Consider the following 22,688-nt stretch of genomic DNA (forward strand, 5'->3'; position numbering starts at 1 on the left):
TTGCTGGTGGGGTGTTGGGTGGGGGGATAGGGTAAATGGGTGATGGGCATTAAGGAGGACACTGGTTGGGTGTTATAAGTAAATGATGAATCACTAAATTCTATTACTGAAAAATAAATAAATAAAATATATTTTGATTTAAAAAATCCCATATGTTTAATGCACATCCAAATAGACATCTGGATTTGTAGTCTCTGTTTTACATGACTCCATTTTGTTCACTTCTTCTTTATTTTAAATCACATATAATACTATCATATTCTATACTATACTGTGTTATACTAAATAAACATTTACACATTTACATAAATTTTCAAGTATATTGATGTTATTGAGAATTGGTGTTCATACATTGGTTTGCAGTAAAGCATTTAAAAACAAAAACAATTACAAAAAGAAAAGAATTCATTACTATTGCTCTCCTTTTTAAGTAATGTGGTTTGTTAATTAATACGACTAACTGATTCTCTTCTGGACTATAGGACTCCCAAGGGCATGGACTTTGTCTCTCTCTATCCAAAACCCAATACAGAATTGAGTAGATGCTCAGTGGGTGTTCGCTGAAGGAATGAGGTCTCTTTTTGGAGGCAATTTCTATCTGTGAGTGTTCATAGCACCTTGGACTTCTCTTACATCACTTTCTGCTGTGGATTTTGACATCTGTGGGTTTCTTCTCTCCTATTAGACTCTAAGCCCCTTGCAGGAAGGCTCTGTTTCCCTTTCAACATTGTTTTATTTTGCTTTCATCTTTTTAGTTGTCAAGATAATGCATGTTCATGCAATATACAAAAAATACGGGGGTGTATGTAGTAAAGAGTGCTGGTAATCACAGAAATTCCTGTTAACGGTTGGGTGTGTATCCTTCCTAAAGGCAGGTTTCTACTTTTGCTGTACATCTATTAACACCACACACACACACACACACACACACACACACACACACACAATGTGCATGCACACACATGTTTATTAACATTAAAGGTCATGCTCTGCATCTTTTAATTTAGCTTTGTCTAACCATGTAGGATTACAGTGGGGTTTAAGAGCAGAAAGGCTCTCAAGCCATCTTGCCTTTATTAAAATCCCCAGTGTGCTAAAGGGCAAATTATTTCACTGAGAATAGTACCTAGCACAAAGTAAATGCTTGGTATATTATTATTATTATTATTATTATTATTATTAGCTATAATCTTTGCATCCTCAGTGCAAATCACATTGTCTTACATATTATACATGTTTGATGAATGAAAAGGAAATGAACAAAGAGATAAATTCTTTAAAATATTTCAACCTCTAATCATTAGGTACAGATCTAACTACCCCAATGCTTTACTCTGGCTGTAGACATATCTGGAGGTGCCTGGCCAGCTCTAATTTCATTTGCTAGGAATTGCACCCCTACCCAAGTTTTGGTTGAAGGGGTAGACTTTCATTTCAACCATCACCTTCAGCACAGCTGACTGCATGCACTAAAGATAGATGCTTAATCCAGAGATTAAGTTAGCTAGGCAGTAATCGATCCCATTTTCCTCCTCAGGAATTTGAACTAAAAGTCATAGAGACTATAGTCAGAGAGTTGTAGGCATATGAACTACAATTCCATTTAAAGACAGGGTTAAGGTGGTCATTTTTCACAATATGGGTCCTAAGGGCTAAGTAGAGAAAACTAAGAGAAAAGCAGGGCTCTGCAGAGAACTGCACAGAGAAACAGTCACAAGAGCCATGTAGAAGAAGAGAGAGAAAATAGCTGCTTTTATCCTGATAGGTGGCCCTGAGGCCTGGCTGTGTCTCATGAGATCCTTTGATATTCTTCCGATTAGCCTCTTAACTTGGGGTTGCTTCAGCAGGTCTCTGTTCCTTGCAACTACACACGGTAGCAGCCTCCTCATTCCTTGGTGCTGGACCGTAAGCTTCTCTACCTTGTACTCAACTCTTGGCCTCCCTTTCCCCCTCTGTCTGTATTTCCTCTGCTTCCTTCTAGACCAATCTATTGCTGGTCCTTCTCCTGATCACACACTCTTGTTCTAACTTCCAGGTCTGCCTCATGATTCATCTCTCCCCAGTGTCTCTGGCCACACACATCCTGCCATTGCCCTGAGGCTTAGAACCTAGAAAGTAGAAGAATTTAACTCCAGTGAGCTCATAAAATCCCTTGGTTGCTTTAGAAAGGGTGGAGGAGTTAAGCAAAGAGGACATGAAGCCACGTGAAAGAGAATCACCTTTTTCCACATCTCATCCCTCTTGCTGTTGAAGTCGCCGGTGCCCGGAATGTCCACCAGCACAACCCCTTCTGGAATCATCTCTGATTTGGGAAGAGTCACTTCCACATGTTTGATCAAGGGCCAAATTTGTGTCTCAGCTGATTCTCCATCCAAGTCTCTCCTGTGCGTCCGGATGTAAGGGTCCAGCTTGACAGACAGCTCTTCTGCCTGAGAAAGAACGACACAATCACACACACCAGACATTCTCCCAGCTCCTCTGTCCTGGATCGCCTATGATCCAGGTTCAGTGAAGGTACGCCAATAGTGGTAAGAAGCAGCACTGGACAATGGGCATCAGAAGACCTTATCCAGTTTTCAAGAGCCAGAAAGGACCCTGGAGATCAGAAAGTGCAAGCTCCTTAACTTACAGATGAAGAAACCACAGTCAGTTAGAACAGAGCTTCAGTAAAGCTATAGTTTCACTGGATAATAATTTCATCTTCTAAATTCCATTTCTGTTCCTTTTTTCTTTAAGTTCCTTTTAACTTATTTTGAGAGAGAGAGTGTGCGTGGCCGAGGCAGAGAGAGATGGAGAGAGAGAATCCCAAGCTGGCTCTGCACTGTCAGTGCAGACCGTGACGCAGGGCTTGATCCCAGAAACCCTGAGACCATGACCTGAGCAGAGATAAAGAGTCGGATGCTTCACCAAGTGAGCCACCCAGGCGCCTCCCGTTTCGATTCTAAAATTAATGTGATTAATGATCAGGGAACCAAAGGCAAGCTGAGGGCAAAGCACAAGCTAATACCTCACAACACTTCCCCCCCCTCCTCCGCCCCTCTGGTGGGATATGTGTGATATTCTTCAGCCATTCTTGGCTGCCCAAGAACAAAGGGAAGGCAAAAAACATATGGTTACCTGATAGAGATCACAGCCATGCAGGACATGAGTCTCCATCAGTTTATAAATGTCTTAGTAAATTACAAGAAAAAGGCAATCTTATCAATAGCTTAACTTCCAGAAACCTATAGACTCAGTTTCCTGGAGGCCTAACATTCCCCTCCCCTCCATAGTGATATGGGGAACAAAGGCAAGAAGGAAATGGTAAAGTCAAATTTCCTTATAACCTGCACCCCATTGACAAATACTTGAGGTAGGCAGAGTAAAACATTCATTCCTCTAGGAACTCCCTACTGTCTTAATGTTAATGCATTATTAGAGAAAAAACATTAGCTTGACAATAGCTAGGCCTCCAGTATCTTGTGAATCTTCTTTAACATATGAAAGTCCTTTTGGAAACGCCCTTTTTCCTTACCTCCCCCAGCTCCCAGGTATATAATCAGCCACCCCTCACACTTAGAATGCAGCTCTTTCTGCTTCTTCCTGTCCCCATGCTTTAAGAAAATCACCTTTTTGTACCAAAGATATCTCAAGAATTCTTTCTTGGCCATCGGCTCCGGACCCCCCCTCCCCAACCACTCCAAAACCACATCAATTAATATGCAATCTAAATTTTGGAGACAGAGTATTCTTCCCACATGGCTAATGCAAACATTTGGATTACCAGAAGTCCCCGACTACAGAAAATTGATAGTGATATGGTGACCATATTTGCCAAATTAAAAATTGATCTGAAATTGATCTTTAAAAAGGGTTTTAAAATTTCTTCTCCTAGTACAAGAAATATCTTGACATGTAGGCATTTCCAGAATGTTTTAATGATGGTGGGTGGGATGGGGAATTGTTCTCAGCCCATTGTTTCTTCTACCTAAACATATCTTCAGACAGTGACACATTCAGGCCAGCAACTATGTGTGTGGCAGCAAATCTTTACTGGGCTACCACTTCAGAGGACAGGAGATTTGGGATGTATGGTGCACATTGTTTTGTTTTGTTTTGTTTTCAATGTTTATTTATTTTTTGAGAGAGAGCAAGCATGAGCAGGGGAAGGGCAGAGAGAGAGGGAGACACAGAATCCGAAGCAGGCTCCAGGCTCTGAGCTGTCAGCACAGAGCCCGACGCGGGGCTTGAACTCACCAACCATGAGATCATGACCTGAGCCAAAGTCAGATGCTTAACTGACTGAGCCACCCAGGTGTCCCTGGTGGTCATTGTTAATAAACATCTATAGAATAATCATGAAAGAAAGATAAGAATGGGATTTTTTTTTAATGTTTATTTATTTTTGAGAGAGAGAGAGAGAGAGAGAGAGAGAGAATGAGTGGGGTAGGGGCATAGAGAGAGGGGGACAGAGGATCTGAAGCAGGCTTCATGGTGACAGCAGAGAGCCTGATGTAGGGCTTGAATTCATGAACCTTGAGATCACTACCTGAGCTGAAGTCAGATGCTTAACGGACTGAACCACCCAGGTGCCCCAAAACTGGAAATTCTTAAAAGAGTTGGGTTTAAATCAAGGGATTTGATGCAATGTGTGTAGGGAGTCACAGAATTCATCAATTCTAATCAAATAACAGGAAATTGTGAAAGAAATGATGATAAAAGTTCTTTAAGATATTTAAAAATAAAGCAGAGGAGCACCCAGGTGGCTCACTTGGTTAAGCAGCTGACTTCAGCTCAGGTCATGATCTCACAGTTTGTGAGTTCGAGGCCCACGTTGGGCTCCGTGCTGACAGCTCAGAGCTTGGAGCGCACTTCGGATTCTGTGTCTCCCTCTCACGCTGCTCCTCCCCTGCTCATGCTGTGTGTGTCTCTCTCTCTCAAAAGTAAATAAACGTTAAAAAATAGTAATAAAGCAGATACATTAAGGGCAATGTGAAAGAACAAACATGGGCTTGAGAAGTCCCTTTTGTGTAAGAAGGCTCAACCCAATAAATTGGCTCAGGATAAATCATTCTAGGAGGCAGACTCAGCTTCCTTCATTGTAGTCTGGAACCTCGGACACAAACCCAATCTGTGCCCTCACTCACTGAGATGTAATTGTGTTTCAATGGATATTTCCACTCCTTGTTTCAACCCTAAATTTGTAATACTGAGAAGGGATATCTCTAAATACAGAATATTGAAGAAATGGATACTGATGCCTTGGTGTAACTTAGTTGGTGTTAAGTTGTGTGTATGCAGATAAAGTAATCAGTTTTATAATCATTGTATTTCTTTGGACATGCTCAGTCTATGTTTTAGACATTAGGAGTGTAATTATTCTGAACAGTAATACCCATTTAAATATAAAAAGTGACTATTATATTTGTTTGATTTCCTAGCTATACAAGAGCTAAGTGACTTGAAAGATTTCATTTATTTGACTTCTAAGTGTGCCTGGCCAAGTATTTAAAAATTTTTGAGAGAACTGAATATATTAAATTTAAACTATAATATAAAGTCTAAGTAAATTTGATTAATTATATAAGTAGTGTGAGCTATTTAAGGAGGATTGGTTAATGTTAAATTTAGGATGTAATTGAATGCTAAATTTTAGAACAAGTGTAAGTAATTGTTCTTATTTTATACAAAAAAAATTGCCAGATTTATAAATAGAATAGCAACATTTTAAAAATGAATTTTAAAAAACAAAAAAAAACTAGGTTTTAAATATACAGTTTCAATAAGTTACACATTAGTTCTACAAGTCTTAAATTTACAATGAAATGTAATTTAATAAGATGGATATTGATTATAAAAGTGAGGAGAGAGTTGTTCTACTATATCCAATATCCATCCTGTCCTCTGTCTGTGCTAGCTGAATAGTGTTTGCCTGTCTGTCTGGGCAGCCATTCACAACACATCTGCTTCTTGCTTCAGACTCCGTTTCAGCTAGGAAAGGCCATGTGCCCGAACCAGAGGCCAGTTCTGAAAAAAAATCTACCCAGAAATTTGTTGGGGGTGTTTTTGAGAAAGCTTTTACTTTCCAAGGAAAGGGGAGATGTGTTTGATGCCAACTTTTTATCCTTTTCTTTCTGCCATGAAGCCAGCTGTGAAGTCTAGCACCTCAGTAGCAATCTTGTGACTATGAGGCAACAAGTATGATGAACGGCCAAGGGAACTCAGGAGGTGTTGATCTTGATATTGTTGAGCCACTGAACCAACCCACAAACTCAACCGCTTCCAGACTCTTATGTGAGAAAATGAATAAATCCTTATTCATTTAAGCCATTATAAATTGGGTGTTTTTTTTTTAACATCTGCAGCCCAAAGCATCCTTAATTAATCCTCAAGCAACTATAAATAGTCTTTCCTGTGCACAAAAGATCTCCCACTCAGACACTAAAATTTCTCATTTGACAGCCATAAATAACGAAAAAGAACTTGGTCAGGGATGCTTCTGATTTGGGTATCAACTTATTTCCAATAAAAACACCGTGCCTTGAGCAAATCTCCTAAATGGATTCAATTATTATTCTTGAGACACATGATAAAATAAAGGAAAAAATCTTGAAGCTACCTCTTCTGCCTTGAGGGTGATGATTCTGGATGTGGGAATCTTTCCTTTGGGCTTTGCCCTTAGTAACTCTTCATAGTTCTTCCTTTCCGCCCCATTTCCATAAAGCATTTGTAGCTTCCAGATGGCTTCCTCCACTGCATCATCCCTGTCCCATGCATCTGCCTCTTCTCTGTCCAGTTCCTCTGTCCTGTGCAGGAGTTTAGTCAAGTTCTTCAGCTCTTCCTTCCACTCCTGCCAAGGGAGAGCAGGGCCAAGCCCCTCAAAACATAGATACAGAAAACCACGACAAAGGGAGGAGGCCATTGTTCTGGGGAGTGGGTGGCAGGAGGAGACTTCATATTCAGGAAATCTAAAATCATTTAATCCAACAAGAGATCATCTAATCCAAACCCCTTGTTTTGTCATTGAGGAAACCAGGAGCCAAAGAGGGAAATGGCTTGCCCAAAGTCCCATAACAATAGTGACAGGATGCAGGCTAAACCCCCCATCTCGCTCCACTGAGCTTTCTCATTCTGTACTATGTTCTTTCCATTTAACAAAGGCCTAAATTCTATTTACAAAGAATATCACGTTAATCTCTAAATGAGAGGGAGAAAGAAAGAGAGAAAAGGAAGGAAAGAAGAGGGGGAAGGAGGAAAGAGAGGAGGGAGAGAGAGAAAAACAGGAAGGGTAAACAGGAAGGAAGGAAGCAAGGAAGGAAGGAGACACTTACTTGGTCAGAGAGAAGGTGGATTTTGGCCTCGTATTGTTCACAGCAGCCTGAGCTCACTTGTACAATACACGATGTACATATACTTTCTCCAGACACTGGTAGAAACATTGCTTGCTGGATGATGGCATTGATCAGGGAGCTCTTCCCAGCCCCTGTGCTTCCAAATAATCCAATGTAGATTGGGTCCAATGATGGTTTTTCAATCAAGGCAAGTAGCCTGTTTCTAAATTGGTTTTTAAATGTACATTGTCATGGTCAGCAAAGCACAGTGGGAAGAGTATCAAAACAGAACACGAAGGACCTGAGTTCAAATCCTAGGCAAGTCGTACATCTTTTGAGTCTCCACTATTTTCTTGATCAAAGGAGAATATTAGTCCCTGTTTACTACATAGTTGTCACGAGGATCAAAAAATATTATGCAAAAAGTAAGTACCATTACTTGGAAATGATAATTCTATACAAGCTCTGTAATTCCTATATAGATATGAAGCAATTTTGCTTGTGTCCTGTGGAAATTACATAGTCTGGTTCCTAGATATAAAGTTTGGGCAGAGGTAAAGTATTGCTGAGAGCAACACAGAGTCTTATTGAGCAGGAGATTCAGCCCTGTCACCAATCAAGTCCCTCTAGTCATCTGAGCCTAGCAGTTGAGGGCACAGGCTAAAGTTTCACACAGCCTGGATTGGATTCATGCCCTTTCACTTACCAACAGTGTGATTTTGGTCAATGTCTTCTTGGCTTCTCTAAGCCACAATTTCAGTAAAACTGGGATGATACTAATAGTTCCTGCTTTATAGGGGTATTGGGACAATTAAATGAAATTTGATATATGTACTTAGCAGGTTATCTAGCAACAGTGGCAACCCAGTGAATGTCAACTATCAGTATAAACAATAATAGCCCATAGCTATATAACTTTTTAGCCTCCTTTCCTTAGTTTCTAATTGAAAATTCCCTTTCATTGTTGGAGAAAAGCATCTACAGTAACATAAGGAAAGACATGGAAGGAAGATTTTATGATAGCTGATATCAGACTCACATGAGATACTTGACTCCATTAGGAATGCTGTCATCCAGGAAGACAGAATGAATAAGTTTCTGATAAGTATTGCTCAAAACCCTTCTGGTCCGTGACTCCAGTTTTTCATCTGGAATCAATAGGGATGTATTACCTGGGATGTACCTGGCAGGGATCAAGTACTAGGTCTCCAAAAGAGGAATGTGCTCAATACGTCAGAGAAAGGGAATAAAAAAGAAAGGAAATGAAAAGCCAATTAAATATGAAAGCAAGTTATCTGACACTACAGATACTAGTTCATGGGAGATAGCAATTATTGATTGTGAAGGCCTCTCAAGGAGCTAGCCTGCTCTGAAACTCCTTGTTCCAGAAGTCAGCATAGGCTTTGTCATAGGTTATAGCCCTTCTAGATTCTTCTCTCCTGTGGTCATAAAAAGAAAACTTGCAAGGCCGTCATATTAATACTCACCGAGGCACCAAATCAACCATTTTCACAATCTTTGTTCTAATCAGGAAGAGGTTCTTCTGATAACAACCCTCCTATCCAGAGACTCCTACAGATGAATTGTCAAATTATAGATCTCTGCAGAGACTCTGAAGCCCCCTTTTCTGGATCAGGATGATTTGACTATGTTTCATCCTTCTTTCCAATTTGACCTTCTCTTCCTTTGAGCATTTTAACACATTTGGAAAAGGACAGAGCCACACAAAAACAAGCTCCACAGCAGTTTCATGACACTCACATTCCTTAAGAGCACTTTGTTCCACGGAGGGAAATGCTCGGAACCGCTGGTCTCTATCTGAACGTCTTCTTTTTTTCATTGGCTCTTTAAATAAATCATCATCAACTAGAAATAAACAGAGATTATATAAAATTAAAGATCCTGGGGCATAGTATACTTGCCTGACCTCTATCAACACACAAACCCAAAGAATCTAAGGAGGCTCCTGCCAGCTCTGTGTGCGTAAAGTCATTCCAGAAGCAGGCACCATTGGGCCGTTCCAGTCTGGTCCCTACTTCCCGGAGTCACAGAACTTCGCATCTAGATCTGAAGTGCAGAGTCCAAAATATCTCCCCAGAACATATGTTGACATTAAATGACAGGTTTGGAAACCCTAAGAAGACAAAATGGCTGGATATTCTTCACTATATGCCAATTGTGTACAGAGAAACCCAAGAGAGGACTAAGTGTGGGGTGAAGAAAGGCCTCTGGGAGGTCGTTTCAAACTGGGAAAGAAATTGATCAGGAGCAGAATGCAGAGGAAAGAATCAGCCACATGACCAGGGCAAACCACTTCTTGACCATCTATGAGATGAGAGGGATGACAAAAATATACGCAATGTAATAATTCAGGAGGATGTTCTACCAGTGCACGCCCTTCAGAGGTTAAATTTGGGAGAATTTTCCCCCTTCCTCACTGAAAGTCATTAGCAGCTGCTTCCTTACACAAATAAGAATAGAAATCCCCATGAAGCAAAACTTTGTAGTTCTCCCAAGATTTATTCACTTTAATGGGTTTCCTTTGGTTATGAAGTGAAGGGCTGGTAGGGTCCATAATTCTCTGGAAAGGGTACAACCAAAACATTGTGTTCTGGATGAGTCTTAGAAAATACCCCCTGGCAGTATCCACATGGTTAGAAAAGGGCGATAAGTGGGTCTTTGGAGTCAAGGTCATTGGAAATGATCTTAACCCAGCGCTCCTGGGATTGGCTCGTGCCTTGGGAAATGGCCATGAGATGAACCTGAAGAATTGATCCTCAAGAGTCATGGCTCATGGAAGGGTATGAGCCCTTCCAAGCTGAGCATGATATTGGGAGGTCATATTCCCTGAGGAACCACAGAGAAGAAGGCTCACATCAGGACCCAGGAGAGCAACCTGCAAGATACAGCCTCCACTACTGGGCTCCAGACAGCAGGTCTTCCAGATAGTCCAGCCAGCCCTCCCTCTCTGCTCAGCCTTATGGCTTCCAGAACAAATCCTGCCATGTCCTGGAGCCAGCTCACACCCCATAAAGTATTGCAGACAGCAGAAAGGTGCTGTTTGCCAAACCTGGAATCTCTGCCACCTCATATGCTCATGCAGTGACAGGGTGTTGAAAGAGCTTGTATTTCAGACCCTCTATCTGAGACATTCTAACTTCTTAACTCAGCTCAACTCAAAGATTTCATCATGCCTTAGTTTAAGGACCGCATTAGAATTAAATACCAAGTTGTTGGTTGGAGCTGGAGAAGGAAGAGGCAGAGAAGAAAAGAATATACCACTCAGGCCCTTAGACAAGCTACAGGCTGACGAATACTTTAGTCTGTGCTACAAGAAGGTATCTGTGTGTGGAAAGTAAAAGATGTCGGGCCTTGATCTCAACTTTGTAACTCGGGAAATCTTTTGTGTGAATGATATTTGCACATCTTAGCCACATGTATAAAACAAGGGACATGCCCATGTATCCATGGCCTTCATTTCAATTTTACAGGAACTGGCAAGAAATCTGATAAAAGCTTGAAAGTTTATTCCTCAACTAAAGCAAAGGCTAGGAAGTCAGACAAAACAGCAGGATGTGAAACTTTTTCTTCAATCGCTAAAATGAAAAACCACTTGGAAAGGAGAAAGTAGTCTATCTTGGACTTAGACCATTTAAGGGTAGTATTTCTATTTAAATTGTAACTGGAATGAACTGGCCTGAACTGGCCACATCTCTTCTCATTCCCTGTAACTGCTCAAGCACTCCCTCCCCTTTCCCAGCATTTTACACTGAATCACCCAAGAAAAAGAGCAGTAAGGTTGGGTGGGGGCAAGCCAAAGAAGTAAACCTAGTCTACTGCCGCTGTTACTTCTTGCTGCCACAAGGTGTCACTTTAAAAAACTGATCCCCAGCCACCTAACACAAGATACAGGTTCATTGCTGATCCAGAGGGTTGCCAGAGACTGCCATGGCTCTTCCAAGCTGAACAATTCCACTCTTTCAGCGCTAGCCACCACCCCACTGACCCAGAAACCCTACATTCCTTGCCCCTAAGGGATTTCATTCCCTATGAGTGAGGAAATACATGTGATACATCCTGTTCTCTACACACAGGGGTTACTTTCCTGCATCTTCCTAGGGAAGGCTCTCTCCTTGGCTCCAGGGACCCTACACCAGCCTTCTAGGGAGGGAGGCTGACCTCACTGACTCCAAGGGGATTCACCCTACATCTTCCCTTCTAAGAACAGTGCCTGAAATGATTCCAGGGGCCTTACCTTGCCCATTCAGAGAAAGGCTACCCTCTGAAAATCCAAGATGGCTTTCTCAAACCTCCCTTTAAAAGGGGAGAGGTATTCAAATTTAATTGCTGGTGAGATAATCCACTACATCATGAATAGGCTATTTAATTCTTGAAATAGTTTATATTCATTCACTATTAAACTGTGTCATGAGAAAGCAGCTTCTGAATAAAGAGGAAGGAACAATGACTACAGTTAAATACTCGCAACCCATTTGCCCTTGATTATATAGTGGTAAATAGAAAGTATGCACTCCATCAGGGGATATTGTAGGGATGTTACCTGGGTGTGGTCCCTGACCCACAAAATCTTCAGTTTCTTCCATTTCCTGTTATGCAAATGCCTGCTTTTGTCCACTCAGGAGAACCAGCCTAAAAATATATACAAAGTACAAAGATGGGGGTGACAATTACAGCAGAAATTATAAATACATAAAGCAAAATAATAACAACAACATGTAAATCTGCTTATGCTTTGTTTCCCCAACTAGATTCCAAGCTGTTAAAGTGCAATGGCGATTCCAACTTATCTCTGAATTCCTCACAATGCCTCATATACTACATGTTGCTTTAAACATGACAAAAACCAATGTTTGACCATTGGTTTTCTTTTTTCTAATTTTTTAATATTTATTTACTTTTGAGAGAGAGAGAGCAAGCAGGGAAGGGGCAGAGAGAGGGAGACACAGAATCCAAAGCAGGCTCCAGGTTCTGAGCTGTCAGCACAGAGCCCAACGCAGGGCTCGAGCTCATGAACTATGAGATCATGACCTGAGCCAAAGTCGGACTCTTAATTGACTAAATCACCCAGGCGCCCCTGACCATTGGTTTTCAATAATAGTTGTATGTATAGAACTTTAAAATGATATTATCTGAGATCTTTAGTTAACAATAAACTCTAAAGTAACAATAAACCTCTAGTGATCAGAACCATAAAGGTGAAATTATATGGCTTTGCTGCTTTGGGTGCAGTATTAGTGGCCCAATCAGGTTCACTTATGAACCTGGACTGGTTATGCTTAGTCCCAGCAGATCTCAGCAAGAATCTGGAAGATGGATGGAATATTCCATATTTCTAGGGTTCCCCGGAGTTGCTTTGGGAACTACTGAGTGGGGAAGGAGAGATGCAATAACTAGGTTCTCTGAGTCTTTCTTGCTACCCCACTCCAATTCAAGGAGGAAGACCCCCACCCCGCCCCACCCCAGCTCATGGCCAATATGCAGTGCCATAGGTTAGGGCATCTGCAAGGGTTGGGGGGTTGGGGGAGGAGAGGCACATCCAAAAGGAGAAATGTCAAATCCAACCTGTCTCCAGTCCATAGGTAGACAAATTGGGCGTGGAGGGAGAATGGGACCCATAGAGGCTCAGAACAGAGGACACTGGGTAATGATATGCTACCCTGGAGTTTCTTTGTCTCCACACACAGAGGAGAATTTGAGCAACACAGTTGGGGAGAGCCCCAAAGTGCTTCCTCTCCTTACCTGATATTGCTGTTTGGATCACTCAGCCATGTACTTCAAAAGCAGAGAGTCACTGGCCCTTCTGAGAAATGCAAAATCCCACCTGATCTGTCAACTGCCACTAAACCCATAGGCTGTTAGAGAGATTATGCCTCATTTACATATTAACTCCAAATGAAAATCACAGCTCCTCAGTCAAAACAGCCTCTTATTCTTAGTTTGGCTGGTGGATATTAACTGGCCAAATGGTTTCTGTACTTGGTGGGTATTGGCTGGATGTGGTGTGAATCCCTACTGTGTGCAAGGTCCTGAGCCTTAGGCAGAGTTCCTCATCTCTTCATTCCTTATCTTGATGCTCCCTCTCAGATCACCCCAAACTCCTTACAGTTCTCCAAGACAGGGTGCCCTATTCCATACATTTTAGCATAGGCTGTTCTCTCTATGTGGGGTAGTCTTCTGCTCTTCTTCTCGGCGAATTCCTACTCTTTAAGATCCTGTTTTATCATTTTCTCTGTGAAACTGTGTCCTGATTCCCAAATCTTTCCCTTCTTGTGTCACCACTGCTCCAAGCACATCTCTGTTACCATGCTTCCTTGTCCCTTTTTCCTTCCTGAACCATGAGCTATCTGAGGTCATACCTACATTTGTTTCAATGTTGCATTTCTATCAGGAAGTGCAATGACTGACAACAATTGGTGAATGAATGAATAAATAAAATAATGGATGGGAAGCTCCTGATGAGATTCTAAACCAAAGGATGTTTAAAAACCAAATCAGTTTTTATTAAGTTTTTGTTTAAACCATGTTAGTTTTTTATATAATTGGAATCCTGGTTTAAGAAATAAAGGGGAGATTGGGAAGAAAAGGACAACATCAACAGGGAAGTTAACTTCATAGGAACCACGAAAGCTGAACTTGAAGAAGGAATGACACAGGCAAAGGCAGAAGATGGGGAGAAGACCTCATAGTGGTCTTCAAATACATTACCTTAGAGGTGCATATAAAATTCATTAGAAAGTAATGACTTTTCTGCCACTAAATGTGTCTGAACCTATACCGGAATGACCACTTAATAATGGCATTAGACTAGATGAGCTTGAAGGCCTCTTCAAATCCCAGATCCTATATTCTTACTTGAAGTGCTCACCAGCAAAGCTGGCAGTGGAAGTCCTCTATGAGGTCACAAAAATTCACGAGAGCTGCAAGCGGTTCCTGGTTTGTAGTGCTGAGTTGGAAATGCCAAACCACATCAAGATCTAGGTGAGAGAGGAAAGCAAAGGGTAGATGAGCTATAATGTGTGTAAGTATATGGCAATGCCTATCAATAACTTTATTTTTGTTTACTTTTTTTTTTTTTTTTGGTGTTCATTTATTTTTGAAGGAGAGAGAGACAGAGCGTGAGAGGGGGTATGGTAGAGACAGAGAGGGAGACACAGAATCCGAAGCAGGCACCGGGCCCTGAGCTATCAGCACACAGCCCCACACGGGGCTCAAACTCACAAACTATGAGATCATGACCTGAGCCAAAGTCGGACACTTAACCGACTGAGCCACCCAGGCGCCCCAACATTTTTTTTAAATAGACTCTATACCCAATGTGGAACTCAAACTCACAACCCAGAGATCAAGAGTCGCATGCCCTACTGACCGAGCCAGCCAGGCACCCCCCATCAATAACTTTAGATACAGAGCTAGGAATAACCCCTAAGAAAGAGATCTGTTGTTTCCTGAAATCAGCAGCTCAATGAGTCACAGTCACATAAAACATTAGGCACTGTATCATAGAGATCACTGAAAACAAAACAAAATGTGTGCTCCTATCAATAGACAAATGCACTGTAGATCTCCATGGTAACTTGTGTTCTGGTAGCCAAAATCCAGGAAGAAATAGTGGAGTCAGATGAAGTCCAAAAGGACTAAGAAGTTGATAAGTGTTACTACCATACGAACAGTGAGAATAAGGCTCTTCAAACTGAGACAGCAGTAGATTTAGAAGAGAAGCAGACATGTTCACCAAATCCTGGGCACTGGTTTTGGCTGCCATTGGGGTCACAGGAACTTCAGTTCATCTAACGTCATTTATTAAGTCAACTGTACACAATGGCCAACAAGGGCCGTTAGCATGTTAACTATCTGGGTTCGGGCTGGGCTTAGCTGCACACAGTGGGGACACACCAAACCATGAGCCTCCCATGCAGGAGCATCTATGGTACATGAGTAATCTGTGATCCCTAACTGAAATTTGGAGAAATTGAAAATTATCTGAGGTGTGCTTGTGATTCCTTCTGCCAGTGTTCAAAGATTGGCAGAAAGGGACCATTTAATCAGCAAACTAAGACACAGGAAAATGGAAAGAGATAATTAACAGCAGGACTGAGAAAGTGGAATGAAGGAAACAGCAGGCACTTAAAAAGGAAAGCTTATAAACAAATATATCAGTGAATAGAGGAGTAGTGTGGTACAGACACTCCGTACATAGTCACTGAGCTAAACTAAATGATGGTACGAAGGGCCATAAACTGCAAATCAGGTGTGGAAAGTACAGTGCTGGCTTTGCCACCAGTCAAAAGAGCTGTAAGACTTCAGAAAAGTTATTTTATCACCCTGGGGCTTAGTTTTACCACCTATAAATGAGAGTTGAACAAGTCCTTAAACCATGAATATTCTCTGACTTAGTTGGATGCCAAAAGGATTAAAGTTCTTATTTTAAAATGTCACCTGCCATTGACACCAAGACCATACCAATGATTAGGGCTCCTATGTAATCAAAAGTAGCACAAGGAAGGTGTCTCTAATTTCAGGTTCATTTCACTTTCAGGAGCCAATGACCCATGGGTGCATAGTCCTTCCTCAGATTATGTAGGGATCCACTTTACCCCAAGGAAGGGCAGTAATGGTGGTTGTATTTTGTGAAAATTTGGCTTCTGTGGAGAAGCAATAGAAAGGAGTCCAAATTTATTGCTCACACAGGCGAGGTATTCACCTGTGGTTTATTTCACTTGTATTTCAACTACGCGGTTAGCACTTAAGTTTTGCTTTTAGTACGTATTTACATTCATGTGCACTGAGCCTAAGAATAGCATCTTTTAAATGAGACTCTGCATATTTAGCTAGATATGGGAAGGTTGCACAGAATGCATTTCCTGTTAAATAATTATGATTTTTGACAGTTATTTTTGCTTCTTCCACTCCTCCTTTCTTCTGTTTGTACTTGCTTAATGTCTTTTTTTCTTAAAGAAACGTAACAGAGGTGACACAAATGTAACAGTTATTCCTGTACTAGAACAGCTTCATATAGTGTAATTAAATAAAGAATGCTCCTAAGCCCCTTATTGTAGAGATATGGACACTGAGGCCCAGAGAGGGGAAGGAACTGTCCAAGGTTGGAGTGACTCCAAGGTCAGTGTTCTCGTCCTCCCACCAAGCAGCCTCTCATAGACACTATTTAAATAAAGCCTCTGGAGCTTAAGAGTGGAGGGAAGGGTGCTCACAAATGAGGGGCTCCTTCAAATACATGACAAAAGCATTTTGGGAATGAAAGCTGTAGAGTAGGACTGAGAGTAGCTACTTGATAAAAATGTACTTAGGACTCAAACTGAAGGTACTGCCTGAACATTGTTCAATGCCTTCAGAAGTAAAACAAGACTGTGTGTGTGTGTGTGTGTGTGTGTGTGTGTGTGTGTGTGTGTGTGACAGAGAGAGAGAGAGAGAGAGAGAGAGAGAGAGAGAGAGATACTGAGTAGTATACTTTCACTGCATTCCTTCTGTGTCTAATGCAGAATTGAATGTGTTTAAGAATTGCAAACATCCTGTTCTCTTCCCCTAGCTCTTTTCCTTCAGTCAGAATCTCATCTCACTCTACCTTGCTTCACATCATTAACCTTTCCTACATGATTCTTGTTTTCCTTTTATTTCTGTCTGTCCCCCACCTCCACCCCCCAAGGGAGCTCTAACGGGAAAAAAAAATCAAAATGCTTAACCTAGCAAACTCCCTTTATGGGGTATTATTATCATCAACTGGTTTATTCCCTACTTTTACTGAATGTGGGAAGGGCTTGGTACATAGTAAGCACTGACTAAATATTTGTTGAATGAATGAAGTGTATCTTTTAAGTGTATCTTAGGTGGTAAGATTAATAATAGCAGCAATTTCATTCATACATCTATTCAAATAATTGCTGAGTGTCTATTACGTGCCATGCACTGTTCTGGGTGCTGGTAATACATCAGGGAACAAAATGGGGAGGGTGTTTGCACACACAGGGCTTACATTCCAAAATGTAATGGACATTACTCCGGATTTGGAGTCAGAATGCCTGAATTTGGGGATCACACTCCAGGGCTTCAATGTAACACTGATCAAATCACCTACCCCTCTTAGAAAATTAGAATATAAAGATACCTGTATCAGGAGTTCACTGGATTAAATATAATACATACCCAGATTAAATGTAATATTGTATGCACAGTTGGTCTGCAGGCACTTCAGCATGTTTACAAATGTCATTTATTTTTAGAATATTTGGTGAAGACAGTTAAACTAGAAGTCAGTACTAGTATTCACCTGGGCCAAGTCTCTAGTTTTGAGGGTACATATGCCACCTTAACTGATAAACTGACTCCATTCTTGTCCACACTGATCAACCACCTTGTGAGTTCTAACTCATCATCCTTCAAGAACCCTTGGTGAAGGTCTTGTCCTCCTCCCACAGGGGGGTGGGCTGGAGTATGAAATAAGGAAAAGGAGATTCTTAATAAACTTATGGAATGTTGGTGACATTTAGGATTTATTTCCCTTCTTTTTAAGTTTTAAGTACCTTTAGTATTGGCAACACGTCGTAACCACTTATTGGACATTGCACTGCTCTTCCAAACTAGGTATGTGCCAAAAAAGCAATTTAAACACATTAGCTCAGAAGCAAAAGTGAAACAAGGGCCTTCGAACCCCCAAAGGACAAGAGTTATATTTGCAGCATTAATACACGAACTAATGTGTGCAACCTGAGAAGCACAGCCCCCAGGGGTAGCTACGGTAAGGGAGTTATTGGATTGCATGATTTTTTCCTTCCTTCTCCCCTGGATGAATAGGTATGTAAAAGAAGCAGATATTTTCATAATGTGCCTTATCAGGTTCTAACAAAATGAATTCAAATCCTCTCATACTGCTCCCCCAAGCTTGCCAAAGCTAATGAGGCATAAGATGACATTAATACTACCCCTAATGATGACTGAAATTGCTGTGTTTCTGGAAGGGAGAAAATTTAGTGACTGGCCTGAGATCATACCCTTATGTAAAATTCAAGCTAAAACTTGATTTTCCAGATTCTAGTTCATTGGTCTTTGCATTAGCCTTAAAGTTCACTTAAACCAACAAAGAAAGTAAAACTCACTTTCCTTCATGAAAAAAAAATTACTTTAAGAAGATTAAGAGAGGGAGAAGAAACAAGTCTTCCATACAGAAAAATTCCAAATAATTTATCTAGATACTCTACCCTCGAGGACAGGGAGCATAACTCCCCACTCTTTATGTGTGGGCTTTGCAGAGCGACTTCCTTCCAAAGAGGGCAGTATGGAAGGAAGGGAAAAGAGGAATTTTCCAGTAGAGAAACCTGACAGACATGCCTCAGCCAGGTGATGAAGGTCAACATTAACAGTCATAGATCATGTTGTCTGTATGTACCTTGATGTGATCTGATGACAGCAGCACTTTAACTCTGAGATCTTCCTCCCGTAAACCCATCACTCCAGTGCAATCATGAGAAAAGCAGACAAAGTTCAATAAAGGTTAATCCTACAGGTGATCTGACCAGTACTCCTCAAAACCATCAAGATCATCAAAGCAAAGACAGTCTGAGAAACTTGTCACAGCCAAGAGGGGCCTAAGGAGACATGACCACTACCTGTAATGTGTGTCCTGGAACACAAAAAGGACAGCAGATAAAAACTAAGAATATCTGAATAGAGTAGAGCCCTTAGTTTATATTAATGCTATTGATATTTGTTCACTAATTGTGACAAATGTACCAGACTCACGTAAGATAAGAGAGGAACTTGGGTGTGGGTTATATGGGGACTCTCAGTACTATCTTCTCAATGTTTCGGTAAATCGAAAGCCTGTTTCTTAAATCATCTATAAGTTACAGCATAAATTACATAAGAAATACAACTTACCAGATGTCACTTTATCTGCTTCAGCTCTAGGAGTCCACAAAGGATATGGTAGCTGTTTCTTTGCCTTAGTATAGCTATGTGAAACCAGCTGGGGTATATACCCTTTGTGGCCACAGTCACAAGCCAAATTCACCCAAGCAGAAGTGAAACTGATTTGCCATTTGAGGGTTATTTATGACAATCTCCTCCTTCAGAAACTGATTCACGCTATTTTCCCCTTTCATTTAAACTTGAATTGTGTGTGAATTGGGGAATCTTATATTCTTCTCTGCTCTATTCCTACAAGCAGGCAGATATTAGTCATTTTTATTCTTTCTAAATAAATTGCACCATCAACCCTGCAGCATCCTTTCTTTGAGGAGGAAACTTATTCTGATGGATCTAACTTACTTGAGCAGTTAGGAAAAATGCCCCAGTCCCAAGAGAGATAATGCTCTGGTTCCCACACCCCCAAATACAAAGACAACTGGGTAAGATGGATGACGTGAGATGGTAAAGATAAACCGATTCTTGATAACAAAGTCTTGGAACTCACCAAAACCCAAACAACGCTAGGTTGTTTGATTGCAGAAATAAGTGTCATAGTTTTTTTAAAAAATTTTTTTTGAATATTTGAGAGAGAGAGAGAGAGAGAAACAGAGCGCAAGGGGGAGGGGCAGAGAGAGAGGGAGACACAGAATCCAAAGCAGGCTCCAGGCTCTGAGCTGTCAGCACAGAGCCTGATGTGGGACTCGAACTCAGGAAACATGAGATCATGACTGAGCTCAAGTCAGATGCTCAACCAACTGAGCCACCCAGGCGCCCCTGTCATACAGTTTTAAAGAACTCTTTCTGGAACTTAATTTTATATTCATATTTTTTAAACCAGAGAAACAAATATTTAAAAAGTGCTGTCCAATGGACAAGAAAGTAGAACCTACTCTACTGTATTTGGCAACCCAAACAATCACATCAAGTATAGGGAAAAAGCTATTTTTTTTAACCTTCAGCTTCAGGTTACGTTTGACCTTCAAAGGCGGACTCAGTTGTTACTAGGGTAATTCTCAGTAACTGTAGGTATTTTTTATTCCAAAGTGGGGATTCAGAAAGCAAAGGGGTCAACAAGAATTATAAATAAATATTTAGACTGTGATCTCAAAAGTTGTTTTGAACTTTTAGCAAGATGATATGCCTCGTCCATAAGAAAACCATAGAAATACCGGTATAAAGCTCAAAGCAAAGAAAATCAGCGTGACTATCATCATTAATGTTGGATCTTTACTTCTCTTTCTGGGCAAAATTACACCTTAATCTTCTGTTTCATGTCACGTATGCTTAGCTCTCCCCCTACTGGCTGTTTCTTTGCTTCAACAGTTAACCGTATTCGAAATCAGAGGCACTACTAAAATACCTAATGACTAAAATTAATTTTGATCATTTTTAAAGCTGCTTGGGTTTCTTTATGGTGGTCCTTGATACCTGTATTGGACACCTGAATGCTAGGTCTGTTAAAAGTGTGGGGAAGCTACCAGGCTGCATTTTCATTGAATTCACTGGAAACATTGAAGCAATTGAAAGAAAACTTCCATCAGTCTATATTCAGGTGCTCTGCCTTCCTGTTAATAGATGAACTATCCAGGCACCCATCAAAAGGGAATCCCTTCCCCTGTGCACCAGATTCCATCCCTTCTCTCCAACTGCAGTGCTAAGAAGAGTACCTTCCTCTTGTAATTCATTAAATTTTCACTCTTGGGGTGCCTGGGTGGCTCAGTCAGTTAAGCATCCGACTTCAGCTCAGGTCATGATCTCACAGTCCGTGAGTTCGAGCCCCGTGTCGGGCTCTGTGCTGATAGCTCAGAACCTGGAGCCTGCTTCGGATTCTGTGACTCCTTCTCTCTCTGCCCCTCCGCGTCTCTCTCTCTCAAAAATAAATAAACATTAAAAAAACATTTAAAAATTTTTTCACTCTCCATTGGATTATTCCCATTGACATAAAAACTGGATGTTATTTATTGTTTTAATAAACACTTCCTTTGACACCATTTTCTCATCCAGCTACAACCCCATTTCTCTGTACTTCTTGAAGGCAAAATCCCTCAAGAGTTGTGTAAACTCACTCTCAAATTCCTCCCCTCTCAATCTATCATAAACCTTCTATAGTCAAGCCTTCACATCTACAGTTTCATAAAACTGTTCTTGTCAAAGTCTCCATTGATCTTAGTCAACTTTCGACCCTCGTCTGACTTGATCCTTCAGCAGCCTTTGACCCAGTAGATCACTCCCTCCTCAACACACTTTCCCTTGTTTTCCAGGTAACCGCACCTCTCTTAGTTTTTTTCTAAACTCCCTGGGGGCACCACCTCACCTTCCTTTGCTGGTTATTCCCCTTCACAACCTGCTAGGATTAGAATGCCCCAAAGCTTTGTCTTTAGTCTTCTCTTTCTTTTCTACATTCACCTTGTTTCATAGCTTTAAATTTCACCTATATACCTATAACTCTCATTTGGCATGTACAGCCTGAACCTTTTTCATGCCTTACTGCTAACTAGGCATCCCAAATACAACATATTCAAATTGACCTCCTTACACCCCCCTCAAAACCCCACTCTGCCTACAGATTTCTCCGTTTCAGCTAATGGCAAGTATATGGTTCCAGTACCTTGATCCAAAAGCTTGATGTTGATGTCTTTATTTCTCTCACATCCCATATCTGGTCTGTCGGGAAATCGTGTTGAAATCTCCAAAATATTTTCAGAATCTGAACACTTCTCATCATCTCTACAGCTTACTCTTCCGATTCAAGTTACGATCATTTCTGGTCTCGTTCAGTAGTTCCCAAACTTTGCTGCACATTGGACTCACCCAAGGATCTTTAAAACATGACTGGCTCTACCCCTTGATATTTAATTTGGTATGGTATGTGAGCTGGGCACTGGAATATTTCACTACTCTCTAGGTGATTCTAATACGCAGCCAAGCTTGGGAATCTCCAGTGTAAATATGATAATAGCCACCAGGCCCTGGATTTAGTTTACACCACACTAGCGGGCTCATCCTCGAACTATCTCCCACCGAGGTTCCAGCCCAGCCTCCCTGGAGAAGGCGGACCCTGGGCTCAAGTACCCTTATTTAGAGACATCCCCATTCACACTCTCATTTTCCTGCCATCTATGCAAAAGACACCAAGTGACTGCCAAAAAGTTAGAGAGTAAGGGTAGGCTAGCTTAAAAGCGCAATAGATAAAACGGAGCCTCTCTAAATAAGCCTGGCGTAGCCTCTGTACATAAGAACTGTCCGGCCGCTCTACTGTCCATCCAGGTCGAGCTTTCTAGCGCCCATGCGCTCCTCGGCGTTTAGAGGATCCCATTCTACAGCCTTTAGATCCCAAGCAGGAACAGCTTGGGCTGGAGATTCTCTCCGCCCCCTGCAGCTGCGCGAGCCGCCGCTGGGGGGCGGGGCGGGCCTCCGCGCGCGCCGTCTTCTGGGAAC

At 41.4% G+C, this 22,688-nt stretch overlaps 1 protein-coding gene across 12 annotated transcripts in view; it reads right to left on the reverse strand.

Annotated features, from left to right (window-relative positions):
• Positions 1–22,580, reverse strand: part of NUGGC (nuclear GTPase, germinal center associated) — a 65,290-nt gene extending 42,710 nt beyond the window's left edge. For 6 of the 12 annotated variants that reach the window (XM_047856934.1, XM_047856936.1, XM_047856938.1 and 3 more), the window contains exons 1-8: positions 19,221–19,322; positions 14,184–14,305; positions 11,872–11,960; positions 9,072–9,176; positions 8,350–8,458; positions 7,311–7,533; positions 6,599–6,829; positions 2,220–2,429 (exon numbers count right to left, since the gene is read on the reverse strand). In XM_047856934.1, the coding sequence (XP_047712890.1) occupies positions 2,220–2,429; positions 6,599–6,829; positions 7,311–7,533; positions 8,350–8,458; positions 9,072–9,176; positions 11,872–11,914 (921 nt within the window). In that variant the 5' untranslated portion in view covers positions 11,915–11,960; positions 14,184–14,305; positions 19,221–19,322. Of the gene's footprint in view, positions 1–2,219; positions 2,430–6,598; positions 6,830–7,310; positions 7,534–8,349; positions 8,459–9,071; positions 9,177–11,871; positions 11,961–14,183; positions 14,306–18,729; positions 18,793–19,220; positions 19,323–21,858 lie in introns of those variants that run through there. The other 6 variants (XM_047856932.1, XM_047856929.1, XM_047856931.1 and 3 more) reach the window with 6 other exon arrangements.
• Positions 22,581–22,688: the final 108 nt, after the last annotated feature.

The sequence above is a fragment of the Prionailurus viverrinus genome, chromosome B1 (genome assembly GCF_022837055.1).
Source record: "Prionailurus viverrinus isolate Anna chromosome B1, UM_Priviv_1.0, whole genome shotgun sequence".
Classification (NCBI taxonomy): Eukaryota; Metazoa; Chordata; class Mammalia; order Carnivora; family Felidae; genus Prionailurus; species Prionailurus viverrinus.